The 14,941-nt window shown below is 31.6% G+C and overlaps 1 protein-coding gene across 1 annotated transcript; it reads left to right on the top strand.

Annotated features, from left to right (window-relative positions):
- The first annotated feature begins 403 nt into the window (after window positions 1-403).
- Window positions 404-14,601, top strand: LOC110027665 (protein ABHD17B-like). Its single transcript, XM_020729182.1, has 7 exons — window positions 404-969; window positions 5,574-5,610; window positions 5,689-5,925; window positions 6,010-6,057; window positions 12,554-13,014; window positions 13,161-13,245; window positions 14,161-14,601. The coding sequence occupies exons 1-6, from the start codon at window positions 656-658 to the stop codon at window positions 13,231-13,233; spliced, it is 1,170 nt and encodes a 389-aa protein (XP_020584841.1). The 5' UTR covers window positions 404-655; the 3' UTR covers window positions 13,234-13,245; window positions 14,161-14,601.
- The last annotated feature ends 340 nt before the right edge of the window (window positions 14,602-14,941 follow it).

Raw genomic sequence — 14,941 nt, 5'->3', positions numbered from 1 at the left:
GAACCATCAATAATACTGTAAATTTATAATGCCACGGTATTTATAACTTAGTTAACTAACTTTAATCAAAATTATTATATTTATATGTGTGTGCATGTGTGTGTATGTACTGCGTACTCATATCAGTTTGTCTGACATCAGCTTATCAGTTATAAGTCCCCTCTAGTCTGAAGTTCGATTCTCCTTGGTGGAAGGTGTGATACTCATATTTTTAGGCGCATCGAGGATGACGGGGGTTTGTATAATAGCCTGAGGTCATTCCTTTGTATATTGAAATTTATATGCATTTAATTTTCAAATACCATATTTATATTTTAACATCTGAATTTCTGACGTTGACAAAGAACTTGTCGTTCCCCTGCCAACATAGGAAAAGGCGCCATATATTTCAACTGTTACGGAAACTTATTCCCAAAAGCAAATGGTAATGGGGTATTTTTGTAATTACTGATTTGCATGCCAGGTTCCAGCTCCCCATTGCTTCGGCCCTGCTATTTGAAAAAAAAAAAAAGGAAACTTCGCATCAATATAATGGAGGAAATAAGCTTCCTTTTCTCCTCCAGTTTCCATCGAGAGGAGATCAGTTGAATCAAAACATTACCCGCAGACTCGTTTCGATGCTTCATCCGCCTCTGTGAAGCTGAAATATCAAGAGATGGGAGGAGTAACTTCGATGATGGCCGCGAAGTTCGCCTTCTTCCCACCGGACCCGCCGTCTTACGGATTAGTCGCTGTGGATGCGGTGGAGCCGGCGGGGGTGAGGTGGGAGATGACCGGAGTGGTGAAGAGGGAGGGGGTCGAGGTGAGGAGGTTGAAGACAAGGAAGGGGAATGAGATTGTGGCGGTTTATGTGAGGAATCCTGCGGCGAAGCTCACTGTGCTTTATTCGCATGGAAACGCTGCCGATATTGGTCAGATATACGAGCTATTCATTGAGCTTAGTGTTCATCTAAGGGTGAACCTGATAGGGTGAGAGTTTATATCTTAGTGTTTATTTATTTCAAATTTTTTCTTCTTTTTGTGTTCCGTCGATGTTGTTGGGATTTTGGTTCTCGAGCTTGATTTTTTAATGTCCTTTTGTTATTTGTTGTATTGAAAACCTAAATGCTTTTGGCTTTTTAGTTATGGTTATCAATCCTAATTTGTGGGATGCCATGATTATATCACACCGAAACTCTTGATCAGGCAACAGCCAGCCCTGGTCGACCAACAGCTGGTTGACCATGCTGCCTATATTGTCTTGTTCGATCAATAATCTTGGTTGATCATAGGTTATGTGTGTTCGGGCTAGCTGGTCAGGGAATTATTGATCTTTCTTATAGTAAAGACCTAGAAGCGTGATCTGATGGTATGAAGGGAAATTGCAGGATGAATTTTTGTTTGATTTTCTTTCGCTTCTTGGTAAATATAGGGATTTGACTCTTGGTTTTGGGACGTGATGCTTGCTTTTTCTTTTTTTGGAAGAGTATCTGTTGGTGTTACAGATTGATGCATAACAAGGAGGACGGTAGTGCTGGGCAAATTGTTAGTGGTTCTGAAGCTAATTTTAACATCTAATTTCTCTTTGTTGTTGGTCTGAACTATTATGGCTATCCTGTTTCCTCTTTATGGGGTTTTTGGTAGCATAGTTTTTAATAGGATTTATCCATCGATTTAGTGTAAATCCAACCAAACATAAAAAAAGTGAAAATTAAATTCAACGCTCCGTTAAATCGAATTTTTCCGCATTCCGTCTCATTTTCTCACTTACCGTCTCAACGTAAATTCATATCTACTAAATCCGATTGTGAGGCGGATTAAGAATTTATTCCGCCGGGCCATCTCCGTCAATATAAATTTGGATTTATCTGATTTACTAAATCTCATTTAACTTAATTGTAGCCAAACACTCCTTTAATGTGAACATCATGTCTCATTTTCTCACTTTCCGTCTCAACGTAAATTTAGATCTACTAAATTTGATTGTGAGGCGGATTAAGAATTTATTCCGCCGCGGCCATCTCCGTCAGTATAAATTTGGATTTTGTCTGATTTACTAAATCTCATTTAACGTAATTGTAGCCAAACACTCCTTTAATGTGAACATCAAGACTTGAAGGGTAAGCGATAATGCATTCACTCACTTCACCGTTTTGTCTGGTGACATGAAAAAGAGTAGTTTGTGAACTCAATTATTGTTTAGGGTTACAAAGTATATTTTTGGTAACCCTTTTAAGGTGAACGATTGCATGGACAGTCAAGTTGGCTTTTTAAATGGTAGAAGAATGAAGTCAATAAGAACTGCTTGGGTTTTTTAGTTTAGTGTTTGATTTTAAATTGGAGTGGACTATAACTTTATAATTTGAAACTTAACAGCTTCCTCAAATCATGATTTTGAAGAAATTTTAACTTCTAGAAGTAGTGATGCTTATATTTGACATATTCTCACTGAATGTTAGCAAAATCACTTGCTTATGTTTTAATATTATTGATTACATTGCATTTCTTTTACCTAATTTTGGCCTCTTTTTTGTTGATCCTGATTTTAACCTTTTTTTTGTTGTTAAATATTTTCTGTGGCAATTAGATATATATTTTTGGATAGATTGTAGCTACAATAAACTCAAAATTTATAGGGGATAAGGCCATATAACATGGAAGAATTGCATTTGCTAACTTCCTTGGATTCATTTTTAGGGTTAGGTTTTCGTTAATGGAAATTTTGACTTATTTTGTATGGCTAATTGTAGTGATTTTTTGTATGAATATTACTTACATGCCTAGCAAAAAATTTCAGATGGATAGTGCTTAAGATAGATAATTGAATAGCTTTTTGTAATTAAAGCTGTAATAAGAATTCACCCTTGTTAATTTGGTAATGCAAATTCTACTTTGTAACAATGTAAGTATTCCATTTGATAGAAGTTCAAATCTATTTGGTTTTATTAAATTTCTATTATATTTTATAATCATGCACTAGAATTCTGTTATTTCTGAATAGTGTAATTAGTAAAAAGTTATGAGGTTCTTTTGAATTATTTATGGCTATCAAATGAATTCATAATTGTTAATAGTGTTGAGTTAGGACTCTATATTGTAATTAATGCTCTAGAGCTTGCTTGGAACTGCTTGTGATAAGAAATTTAAAAATCTAACATAGTCCATGCATGGACTTTTACTTGACTTGTTCTGCCGGTTGGAAAAAAAACTTTTAGCCAAAAAATTTCATGTCTATCAAATATCTCAAATTAGCTGAATGTCTTGTTCATGGGTTTTATAATTTGTCTAATTAAGGATGTCTTTTAAAAGTTGGCGTTAAATTCCGCCAAAGGTGCAAATCAGCAAGAGAATGGGAATAATTGGAAAATGCATTATAGCATGTAGTTACAAAGAGTGTATGGATAAATATGTTCTTCATTACATTTGAGCAGTAGAAAACAACAGAGTTGGAAGCAGGGCAAAACATTGGGAAAATATAGCTTTTCAGCTGAATATATTGAAATAATAAAATTTGAGGCTGAGATATGTCTCCCTTTTTTTTTGTTGAAGTTGAAATCTGTCATTATATAAACAGAATTAAATTAGAAAATGACACTTGACATTCGGGATGTTTATATCTAGCTGTAGCTAGATCCAGATCCAGATATACTCATTAAAGCTGGTAAAAGATCTATCATCTTATATCACAATTTCAGGCTTTCTTTTATAATTAAATTATCTTTATTTCTGTTGCGGTTCTTTTTAATTCAGTAAATTCAACAAAATTAAATGAAATAAGAAATTTTATTAACTGGTAGTAATATTGAAAGGCAGTCTTCTACAATTTGGAGAATGTCAACTCTGACCAAATTAGCATAAAAAGAGAGCTTTTTTTCCCTTTCAAATAAATTAGTCTCGATACATCATCCATGAATAAAAAGTTATAAACCAAGTAAGACCTTCAATAATTGAGGATTTTAATGCTTGAGGATGTGCGAGGCTTGCTTGACTTGGTATGTGTAGCATAGCAAGTCATGACACTCAATAAAGCGTGGTGCTAATGTTTGTTTGCTATTTGGATGAAATCATTTCAATCTTTTTTAGGCAATAGGCCTGAAAGATCTCAAATAAACTGTATCATCAAGTTTCGAGAGCGCATGGTAAGTTCAATTACCAATATGTTGCTCTTCAATACCTGGAGCCAAGCTTTGCTATCAATGAATACTATCTAGGCTTTTTATTTGGAAGTTGGATGCTATTGTTCTAGTTACACTGAACTTGTGGCAATCTAGTTACATTGAACTTGTGGCATTAATTTACTCATGGTTCGTCCATGAAATAGTTGAGAGAACAAAATTGGAGGCTTAAGGAAAGGTTTTTTGTTCCTCTAATGATTAGGTCCTAAATTGTTTGTCATTTGTCTTATTTCTTTTGGTGGCTGTTGGGCATCTGGTTTTAGGATGAATCCAATCACGTGCATGTAAAAGTGTCGTTTATACAATTTTGTATAAGGACATTTTCAGTTGTGGTGAAGATCATTCTAAAATTCTTTCTTTCACAGCGCTTGAGAAATTTATGTGTCATTGCTATGCAGTTTTAAGTTTTGTTGACTTCTTTGCATGTGTATCCTGTCTTAGGATTTATCAGAATTGAATTTATGATCAATTATTTAACCTATAAAACCCCCATCTCTTTAGCAATTTACAACCATAAAAATATTAGATGGCAATTACAGTGTTCATGACAAGAACATGGATTCATGCATTGATTAAAAAAATTCATTGTTAAAAGATCTGATAAAAGTATTAAACAAGTTTGTATGTGGTTCATTTGAACTTGTGTATTGGTTTGGTTCAATTTAGTTTTATGCAGATAAAATAATATTTAGTAAGATAGAGTGCTTGGCAAATGAGGAGAAGATTGGGATAGAATCAAATTCATTTACCATCATCAAAGGTCCATTAATGGAAGTTATGCTATTTAGGCATGTTTGCTATTTTGATTTAAAAATGAAGGTATTTTATTTTAAAAAGTCTAACAACTAATTAAAGTTAGTATATTCCCACTCTCATGAAGTTAGAGAAGATTCCTCATTTTATATTCCCTCTCTGCATTTACTTGTCTTAAGACCGTTATAGAATTTTCGTTGATTCTCTTAAGATTTAGTTTAATAACCCATATCATAGATTGAATATTATAGTATCACATATAGCTACTTGTCAGAAAGCATTTCAAGGTGCTCGTGGTTAATAAAATTGATACTATACCAAAAAAATCATTTATCATCTTTTTAGTTTAGTTTAATTAATTAAATGTGTGAGAGGAGCATATAATGATGAATTTCTTCCTAAGATATCTTAAATTAGTTTTGCTATCTTAGTGTAGCAATTAAAGTCCTTGGCTGTTTGTGAGCATAAATTTTTTGTGCTTTGAGTTTTCTATGTTCATTGAATTACTTTATAGAGTCCTTTTGTTTTTCTAATAATTTCATTAATGAGCTTAAGAAGGAGAAAGCAAGAAGAGAGAGAGAGATTGATATTTTAATATCGGCATGTATGAGAAAGCAAGAAGAGAGAGAGATTGATATTTTAATATCGGCATGTATTTGGGTGCAGGTATGATTATTCTGGATATGGACAATCAACTGGAAAGGTTCGTGTTTAATTCTTAAAGTCCTTTTTTTATTATGTTTCACTTAGGCAATTAATTTGTTAAACTTTTTGAATGCAGCCAAGTGAGCAAAATACATTTGCAGACATTGAAGCTGTGTATAAGTGTTTGGAAGAAACATATGGGACCACGTCACAAGATATTATTTTATATGGACAATCAGTTGGGAGTGGTCCAACATTAGACTTAGCCACCCGTTTACCTTATTTAAAAGCTGTTGTTCTGCATAGTCCTATTTTATCTGGACTGCGTGTCATGTATCCTGTGAAGCGTACATATTGGTTTGACATATTCAAGGTTTAATTTCCCTTTACCTCTAAACTTATTAATCTAATCTTGTTGCTTGCTAGTTCTAACTAGGCATTCACTTTTTCTTTGCAGAACATTGACAAAATCCAATTGGTTAATTGTCCAGTTTTGGTGATTCATGTGAGTATACATGGTCTTTATGTTTCTTAAAATGTAGCTTAAGAGCCCTCCGATTTCATGCCTCTGTTTTAAGACATTTTACTAAATACTTTCTAAATGTTCTTGTTGTTATCCTTATAAAAGGTGAATTTGGCTTTAGATAAGTAGGTTTACACAATAGGAATTTTCATTTTTAAGGGAACAGGTTCTGCATTTATTTGTATTGTGACACGCAGAGTTAAATGTTTCTCACTTCTACCACTTAAAAGTTTCTTCATTAGAATCATTATCATAGTTAACTGCTTTCTCACATCTCTTATTCTTATTTGTATCAAAATTGTCCCAATTTTCATAATTTTCAATCACAATCACGATTCAACTCCCCAGTGAATAAAAGCACCTCTTTAAAATTGCCTCAAGATGTACCTCACTATTTTTAAGGTACATGCCTCTTTTTTCCTTTATGAGGCTATAGCTTTAATGCGCTTTGCATGCGCCTCTCTCTGAGGTATTCCTCAAGAAGTTAAACTTAATGTGCAATTTTAAATATGGCTCTACATCACTAGCTCTATCCTTGTTTCATTGTGATCTGCTTCCTCTTTTTTTATTGCCATGTCATTACTGAATGTTTCCCTAGTTCGGAAGGCTTGGATGTAAAACATCTCGGTGGCTAAAATATTCAAAAGTCTCAAACTTAAAAAGATAGGCTCTGCATATATGTTTACACAAAATGAGGCACAGTCTCCTTATGATCATGAGCCCAAATTTAAATCTGGACAAGTTTTATCTCAAATAGGACAGTTTCTCCTTTAAGTATCTTGAGTGATATTTCTCATTATGGAGCTCTTTCATCTTATACTATGATTGTATTAGGCCATGGCTCTATTTCCTCTTAGCATGGGTTAGTAGGAATAGGTTAGAACAACTTACTTCAGCTTTAGTAAATCAAACATGCTTAGATCATCCATATTGTACCGCACAAATTTGTACTTATGTTAACCAAACAATCAAGGAGAATCTTTGAACTGAATTGATTCCATTCATTGCATATTTTTTTGTTGCATTCGAATTGGTATAACCATTTTATGCCCTCTTTTATGTACTTTTATTTTTTATTTGTAATATAGATGATTTGTTAGGCGTTATCTTTTGTTTTAGATGCTAACTTTTGTATTTGTAGTTTTCGATATTTTTCCTTTTGTAATCCTAGTTCAATAAATAGGGATGTAATGGATATTTATAGATAATGATGGTTTAAATTAGAGCACAATTTCTTTTTTTCTTTTCTCATTATTTGCTGCTTTCTTTCCTCGACTAATTTTAACGTCTCTCTCCGAGCTGAAATAATGATGGTTTTTATTTTTTTTATTTAATTTTTTTGCATTCCTTTCTTTTTTTAATTTTATTCTAGATCTAGTACCCCCACCGCTTTCTAATTCTCATTTTCCTTCTGTCTTCCCGATCTAACGCCCTCTCTCTTCGTTTAATTATTTTCTTGGCATAACTTTTAATTAATTCTATTATCATATAAGTATTAAAATAAGAACTAAAGCTTGAAATCAATCATCTCCATTCCCTACTATTGTTTGCACAAACAACCAAAACCTAGACATCACATGTCCACCCCACCCAATACCAAACACACATCGTATTATAATTATGGTCTCTAAAAATACGAATCTAACCATACATATATATTAAAGATTATATTAAAAAAATAATAGGATGAATGAAATTAGATTTAGTTATTTGCCCAATCAATTATATCCTCTTTTCATTTCTTCTTCAATCTGGTTACTTTTTGATAGCATATTGGTTACCAAAAAAATAGATTTAGTATTACCAGATGTTTGATCTGATTTCACATTCTAGTAATTATCTAAGATAATTACTAGAATGTGAAATATAATAATAATCATACGTTAGAAAAAAAATATGAAATATTATTAATCAATAATTGGATTCATATAGAGGGATGTAGAGCGTGAATAATATGTGAAGTTTAGTGCATTCATATGAGGTGAAAAATAATTATATGTGGCATCACAAATAATTATTTAATAAAATTTAATAAGACTAAAAAAATTTATGAAAGTTAAGGACTTACACATTTCATGGTCAATGTTTGGGCCTCGACTTAAGCTCTTCTAATTATTATCATTAAGAAAATTTCTCATAGGGTTTGTTTTATTTTTCATCAAAACGTTATTATTATTATTATTATTGTTATTATTTTGTCGGTTTTATTTGTTTATATTATTTATATAGATACTATAATTAAAATTATATAGAGTTATATTTATTTGATATTCTAAGTTGATTTTTCTTAAGAAAAATAAGAGGACTGACAACTAATGGGATATAACGAGGATATAGGAAGAATAAGAAAGACTAATTAGGGATATGCATAATGTGTAATAATTTCTTCATTTAATTATTTGAATTAAAAAAAAAGGAGATGGTTTGGGCAAACTCCTCTCATCAAAAGGGTGCTTGGTAAAGAGCTTGATCATCCTTGGAAATATGAATGACACACCTCTGATAATATTTTATTGGTGATATCAAAATTTGCGTGTTTATTATATATATATATATATATATATTACATCTTTTCTTCTAAGACATACCAATTCTATAATGATTTTTCAACAAGTTTGAATTTTTTCATGTGCCGAGTGTGATTTTTTTAATGTAGAGAAAGTTGATCATAGGATTTATATTATTAAAAGCCATTATAGATAGTTATAAATAGTTAAGTCAGATATGGCGGTTGAATTAGTCAAATTTTAAACCTTTTTTCATATTGTTTGAATATAAATAAAAATAAATAAATTTATAGTGATTGGGGATTGATTTATAAAAACCTATAGTCTAACTGATCAAATTGTGTAAAATTGTTGAACTTTTTACATGTATATTTATTATCACTTATTTACTATTATTAATAGAAATATTCCTATTATATGATTGATGTTTTTGTTTGAACCCTATTCTACTTTTGAATCTTAAATATTTCTTTATGTTGGTTCAATGTCTAAACTTGTTCTAAAAATCTGACTCTAGGTGCTCACTTAAATACTAAAGCAAAGTATAGGATGGCTAGTACGCCTCGTATTTTTTGTATTGGGCATCGTTAGTTAAGCTACAATTTAGGCAAGTTCTTTGATGCAAGGCATAAAGCAATGCAAGGCTCCTTTTTTTTAATGTTTTTTTATTTATTTTAAAGTATATAACTTCATAATATTTGAGGGGGATTCAATATTAAAGTTATAAGCTCTGACTAATTTTTTTTAAATTCCATTTTTTTTCTAGAAATAGATTTGATCAACAAAAATATGATTTGTTTTATATGAAATATAATCAAGCTTACATGGTAATCTATAGAAACGATTTGTTATTAATACATTTTCTCTCAATTTGATGATAGTAATGAGTCGTTAATTGGAGGCGAGTCACAGTACCCAAAATATTAAAAATCAATTAGTTTTGATGATGAATATGTTATGGAATGATGTATAAAGAGCAAAAGAAGTTAGAGGAAAAAGGATGTGAATTAGAAAGCAAATTAGATCAAATATAGGCATTATAGCGTCTAGATCAACTATAATAAATTTTGATGATAATGGTATGAGACTCAAGGAGATAAAAGAAGAGTCAAATGGGTACAAATCTAGTGACTGGGTAAAGCGAAAGGTGACAAAGAAGATAAAATAGATAATAACAAAGATTAGATTAGCCTTAGACTATACATGTTATATACTTTAGTCTTTTATCTATATGTTTAAACTTAAAACATAACCTTTGGGCTTAGTGGGCACTTTGTGCAGACAATCTATTTGGTAACGTTTTGTTATTTTAGTATTTAGAATGAAACAAATGAAATATATTTTTATTCTAGGATTAATTCTCAAAATGGCCCTCTGATTATTTGCTCGTGTTTACTTTCATATGGATTATTTGCTTGTGTTTACTATGAATAAAGATATGATGGATCACTTGTGAGAAATCATAATTTAATTTTGAATGCAATCCATTTTTTCCCTCTTGTGAACTTTTTCATTTAGACTCTCCTCATTTGAGCATCCTTCTCTTTCCTAATTGAAATAGAAAAAAATTTACTCGCCCCCTTTTTATCTTACTAATGTGCACACACGTACAAACACACTCTCTCTTTCTCTCTTCTAATTCTCTCTATTTATTCTTCTCACATAATTCCTTATCAATCATATCATCATTTGGTAAATGAAACAAGAAGCAAAGCTTGAGATTAATACCATTTCCAAGAATCGAGGAACAAATCATGGAATTCTAGAGATCATTCATGTAATGTCCATTGCCAACCTAATATCATAGAGAACTTTTTATTTGCCTTGTTTTTGGTATTTTTCTTTTTACAGTTGAAATACTAAAGACAAGCACCATAATTTTAGGGGGAGAGGGTCCATTTCTTACAAAATAATATTTCTAGAGCTTTAGATTGTCTATTTTATAGTCTCCCCTACAAGGATAGTAATATGTAGTTCTTGACATATCAACAATTTGAGTTTGATTGTACATCAACTTATCCTTGTAATTAGCCTTACATCTAGAGAATTTGCTTTCAAATATTAGCTCTGGTACTTAGTAGTGTACAAGATGCAACCAAATAAACTAACAATGCTGAGATGATGTGATATGTGATGGATCAAACTAGCATGCATCTCCAATTAGCAATTACAAATCAAAACATTGGATCTAAAAAACTTGCGAAGTGTGACAAAGATGCAAAAAAAGTTAAGGGGGTTTTATTTACATATTACACAATTCTTATATATTTTTCTCACTAATAATTTATAATCTATATAATTGAAAGTCACTAACAATATAAACTTTTAATTGGATTAAAAATAGAGCTGATGAGAATATAATCATTTTTTTCTTGCTTGGTTATGTCTACGTTAGATATTCTCGTATACAACTCATTTTTTATTTCAAAATTTAAACTTGAAAATGTTAATTTAAAATCATCGTGGGTTATCAACATCTTTGTGAATACACAAATTCCTGAAAATACGGTAATATAATAGAAAGAGAAATGACATGCATTTCAATTAAGGTTCAATAACTAATTATAAATCGCCTTAACCATTCAAGTATGACCGTAAAAAATATTCAAATTATTATAATGAATATCATTTTTTATCTATATCTTTTTAAATAACTCTCGTCACATGAGCATCATTTAATATATATCAATTAAGGTATATCAATATCAATAATTTTTTGTAATATATGTGTGCTGGTATATTTGCATCGCTAGCTAGTACCATAAAAGAATGAACTTGATAGCCAACATGCTTATGCAAGCATCTCCTTGAATCAGCAATAGGATTGTGAGGCATGTAATCATCAGATTTGATTTTGATAAAACTCCTTGATTCAATTTCAATCTTGTGTTATGTAAATTTTATATGTGATTCCCTTGAATGTGATGTTAATGTGACTGACAAATCTTTGGGAAAATCATCTCCTTGCACCTAAATAGAGCTTGAATTTTTTTTGTTTAGGTGAATTATTTCATTTACCTATGTTTTCTGCATATTTTTATTAGTTTGTTAACTATTTTTTTCTACATAGCGAGTGTGAACTAAATGGGGGAGCAATGTTGCCTCACAATTATTTTTTCATTTTTTCACCTCACAATCCTACTGCTTAGGTGAATTGTTTCATTTATCTTAGGTGATTTTTTTCTACATAGAGCTTGAATTTTTGTTGCTTTGGTGAAGTATTTCATTTGCCTATTTTTTCTGCATATTTTTTATTAGTTTGTTAATAATTTTGATTTTGTTCAAATTTTTTACAATTGATAACCTAATTGTACTAACTAAATTTTATTTATTCGTTGATTTTATATGGTTCAATTTTTTTATTAGTTTCCTTAGATTTATTCGATTATTACATTATTACATACTTAGTATTTTGTGATTCGGAGATTCTAAGTTTCTTTGCATGATTGAGATGTATCATTATTGTTTTTTGAGAAAATCTCCTTAACTTGTCCCGCATCATTAGCTTTAACAATCTCGCAACCTCAAGCTTTGTGGTTTTTTTTCTTTCTAGATAAAGATGCTCCATGTTCTTGATCACAAAATGTTCTACTTCTCTTAATTTAGTTGTTGATGTACTTAAATGCTTCACATTGGAGATTGGGTAGCTTGTGATGAGTAGGTTGACTAAATTGTAATATCAATTCAATTGCAAGGTTTGTAATGTGATTAATGATATGCCACTGTAATAGGCATTGTTTTTGCCCAAGTGCTAATATTTAGTTCTAACTGGAATGAGAATTCTTAAAAATACAAACAGCAATACAAGATCTTTTTGTTTAATAGATGAAGGGGAATCCCCGAATAGGTATCAGTGTCTTTAATAATCATTGTACAATTTATGTTAATGGAACTTTGTTTCTCTAAACTTTTGTATGAAGATATTGTTAAGAAATTCACCTTGTTAAGCATTTTTTCTGTTGGGTTCTTAGGGCACAGATGATGATGTCGTTAATTGCTCCCATGGAAAGAAACTATGGGAGCTCTGCAAAGAAAAGTATGAACCTTTGTGGATAAAAGGAGGGAATCATTGTAATTTGGAGCTCTATCCTGAGTATATAAGGCATTTAAAAAAGTTCATATCAGTTATAGAGAGGTTACCTCCCAAAACTTCTGAAGGTCCCAAGTTACCTGAGACTCCTCGCGTAAGTTCTGACACATTGGAGCCTCCAAGAAATAGCACTGAACAGAAGGAGAAACCCTTGCCCAGCATTGAAGGAAAAGATAAACCTCAGCAGAGCACTGAAAAAAAGGAGAAGCCAAGGCGGAGCATCGAACGTAGATTCAGCCTTAATAGGAAGGAAAAATCAAGAAAAAGCACTGATAGTTGTCCTGCTGACCGGCCGAATGACAATATGGATCATCTAGAGAAGCCGAGAAAGAGCATTGATCGGTCAGTAATTACCATAAGCATTGGCTGACATTTCTTCTTCTGTTTTCATGCTGTTCTTGTTCTTTTGATATGCTATTTAATTTCTATATTTTTGTGTACTTGTCCTGTATGTTCGGTTGTTACCTGGTGTGGTAAAATGATGGCAGCTTTGGAGATATGATGAGGTCAGTAGGATTTTGCAATATCGACTGTTTGAAGGAGACAGCTTCCAGGCCCTGAGAAAATGTGGAGGTTAGTTATTGTTAGAACCTGATTTGGGGTGTTTTTCTTTTCTTAAGGGAAATTTACATACATGCCACACATTTTTTATGTATTTACATATCTAAAACCCAAAATTTAATATTAACACTAATAACAACATGTTAGCGTTGTGAATCAAGCCAACTTGTGGCCGGCTCGGGCTCGACTCGAAAGTGGCTCGTGACTGAGCTTGATGAGCTAACAAGCCAAGCTCATAAGCCGACTTGTTTAAAAATAAATTAATTAAAAATAAATTTAAAATGCATTAAAAATAAAAAAAATTTCGTTAAATTATTAACAATGTTTAAAAAATAATATTTTATATTTTATATCAAGTGATTTCTTATTCTCATAAATGCTCATTAGATTTATCGTTTCATTATAACAGTATCTTAAATTTATATTTTTCTTTTTTTTTGTATTAAACAAGCTGGCTCGTGAGCCGACTCGCTCGAGCTTGAACTCGATTAATTAATCAAGCTCAAGCTCAAGCCGAAAGTGGCTCGAGCTCACCTTGACTCGTTTACACCCCTATACCGTGGTGTCATATACTTATGCATGAAAGGTGTGTTTCACCTTTGAAAAGATAGCGATTGTTGTATTTTTGATGCAATATAAAGATTTAATTGGTATACATATAAATATAAATTTAGTTGTCAGATATGTAAATACATAAAAATTTTATGGTATGTATGTAAATGCTCTTTTTTTTTAATTTTTAACAATTTGTTGCGTTCTCCTACCATTTTCTTGTAAGAATCCTCTGTATTCTATCACAGTGGAAATTTAGCTGATATTGTGCTGTCTAGTAGTCTTTTCCTTTTGCTGTAAATGGAGATTTTCACGTTAAAGTATAAACATGCATTTGTATGATATTGTTACAAGTTGATCATATTGCATTGACAGGTCCAGAGGCAAACATTGACTTTTTTTGATCAAGTTCTTCACCTTCTTCTCAGCCTCCCCCGCTGCAATTTTCCTGTACTGATGTTCATCAAATTGGAGGCCAAAAAGTAATCGTAGCGAGCAATTTTCGCAGCAATTAGAAATGAATCTTTTCATAATTTCAGTGAGGTTGAGCACCACTCGGTCGCCTTTAAAGAGTGTAGTGTAGTTCATTATTTCACAGCCCCGGCGGCCGGCCGGCTGGCTGGCCGGCTTTCTTTGTGTCATTTTGCAGGATTTAAGTGTGCAAAGCTGAGTAGTTGTTTATATGGAATGTTAAAGGTTGTACAGTCATTAGTGTATTTGGTCAAATTGTATGATGTCCATAGAAGAACTGGAGCTAATCAGTGACAACTTTTTACAGTTACATGAGGTATAAAACATTTATTGGTTTAAAATGCATTTTCTCAGCAAATTTTTATGTGTTCTCCAATCTTAGTATTGGGTTACTTTCAAATTAATTTTAAATTTTAAATTTCAGTTAAGTAGATTTTGGTTAAAACTAGCCTTTTGTTTTAATTTTTATTTCAATTTGGATTTTAGTTTAAGTCATATGATCTTATTTTTTTAATATTAATATTTTAGTTTATTATTATTATTATTATTATTATTATTATTTTATACATTATTGTGACCCCCACGCACCCCCAAATAGTCTGATTGAACAAAACGAGGCTCATTTGGATGGAAAAATATTACTTCAGGACTCCAAATGTAGAGTTATGTTTGGAGTTCACTGATA

This window comes from Phalaenopsis equestris, unplaced genomic scaffold, assembly GCF_001263595.1.
Source record: "Phalaenopsis equestris unplaced genomic scaffold, ASM126359v1 Scaffold000002, whole genome shotgun sequence".
In the NCBI taxonomy this organism is placed as follows: Eukaryota; Viridiplantae; Streptophyta; class Magnoliopsida; order Asparagales; family Orchidaceae; genus Phalaenopsis; species Phalaenopsis equestris.
The sequence above is the reverse complement of the archived record's forward strand: the minus strand, read 5'-3'. Positions and strand labels throughout refer to the sequence as shown.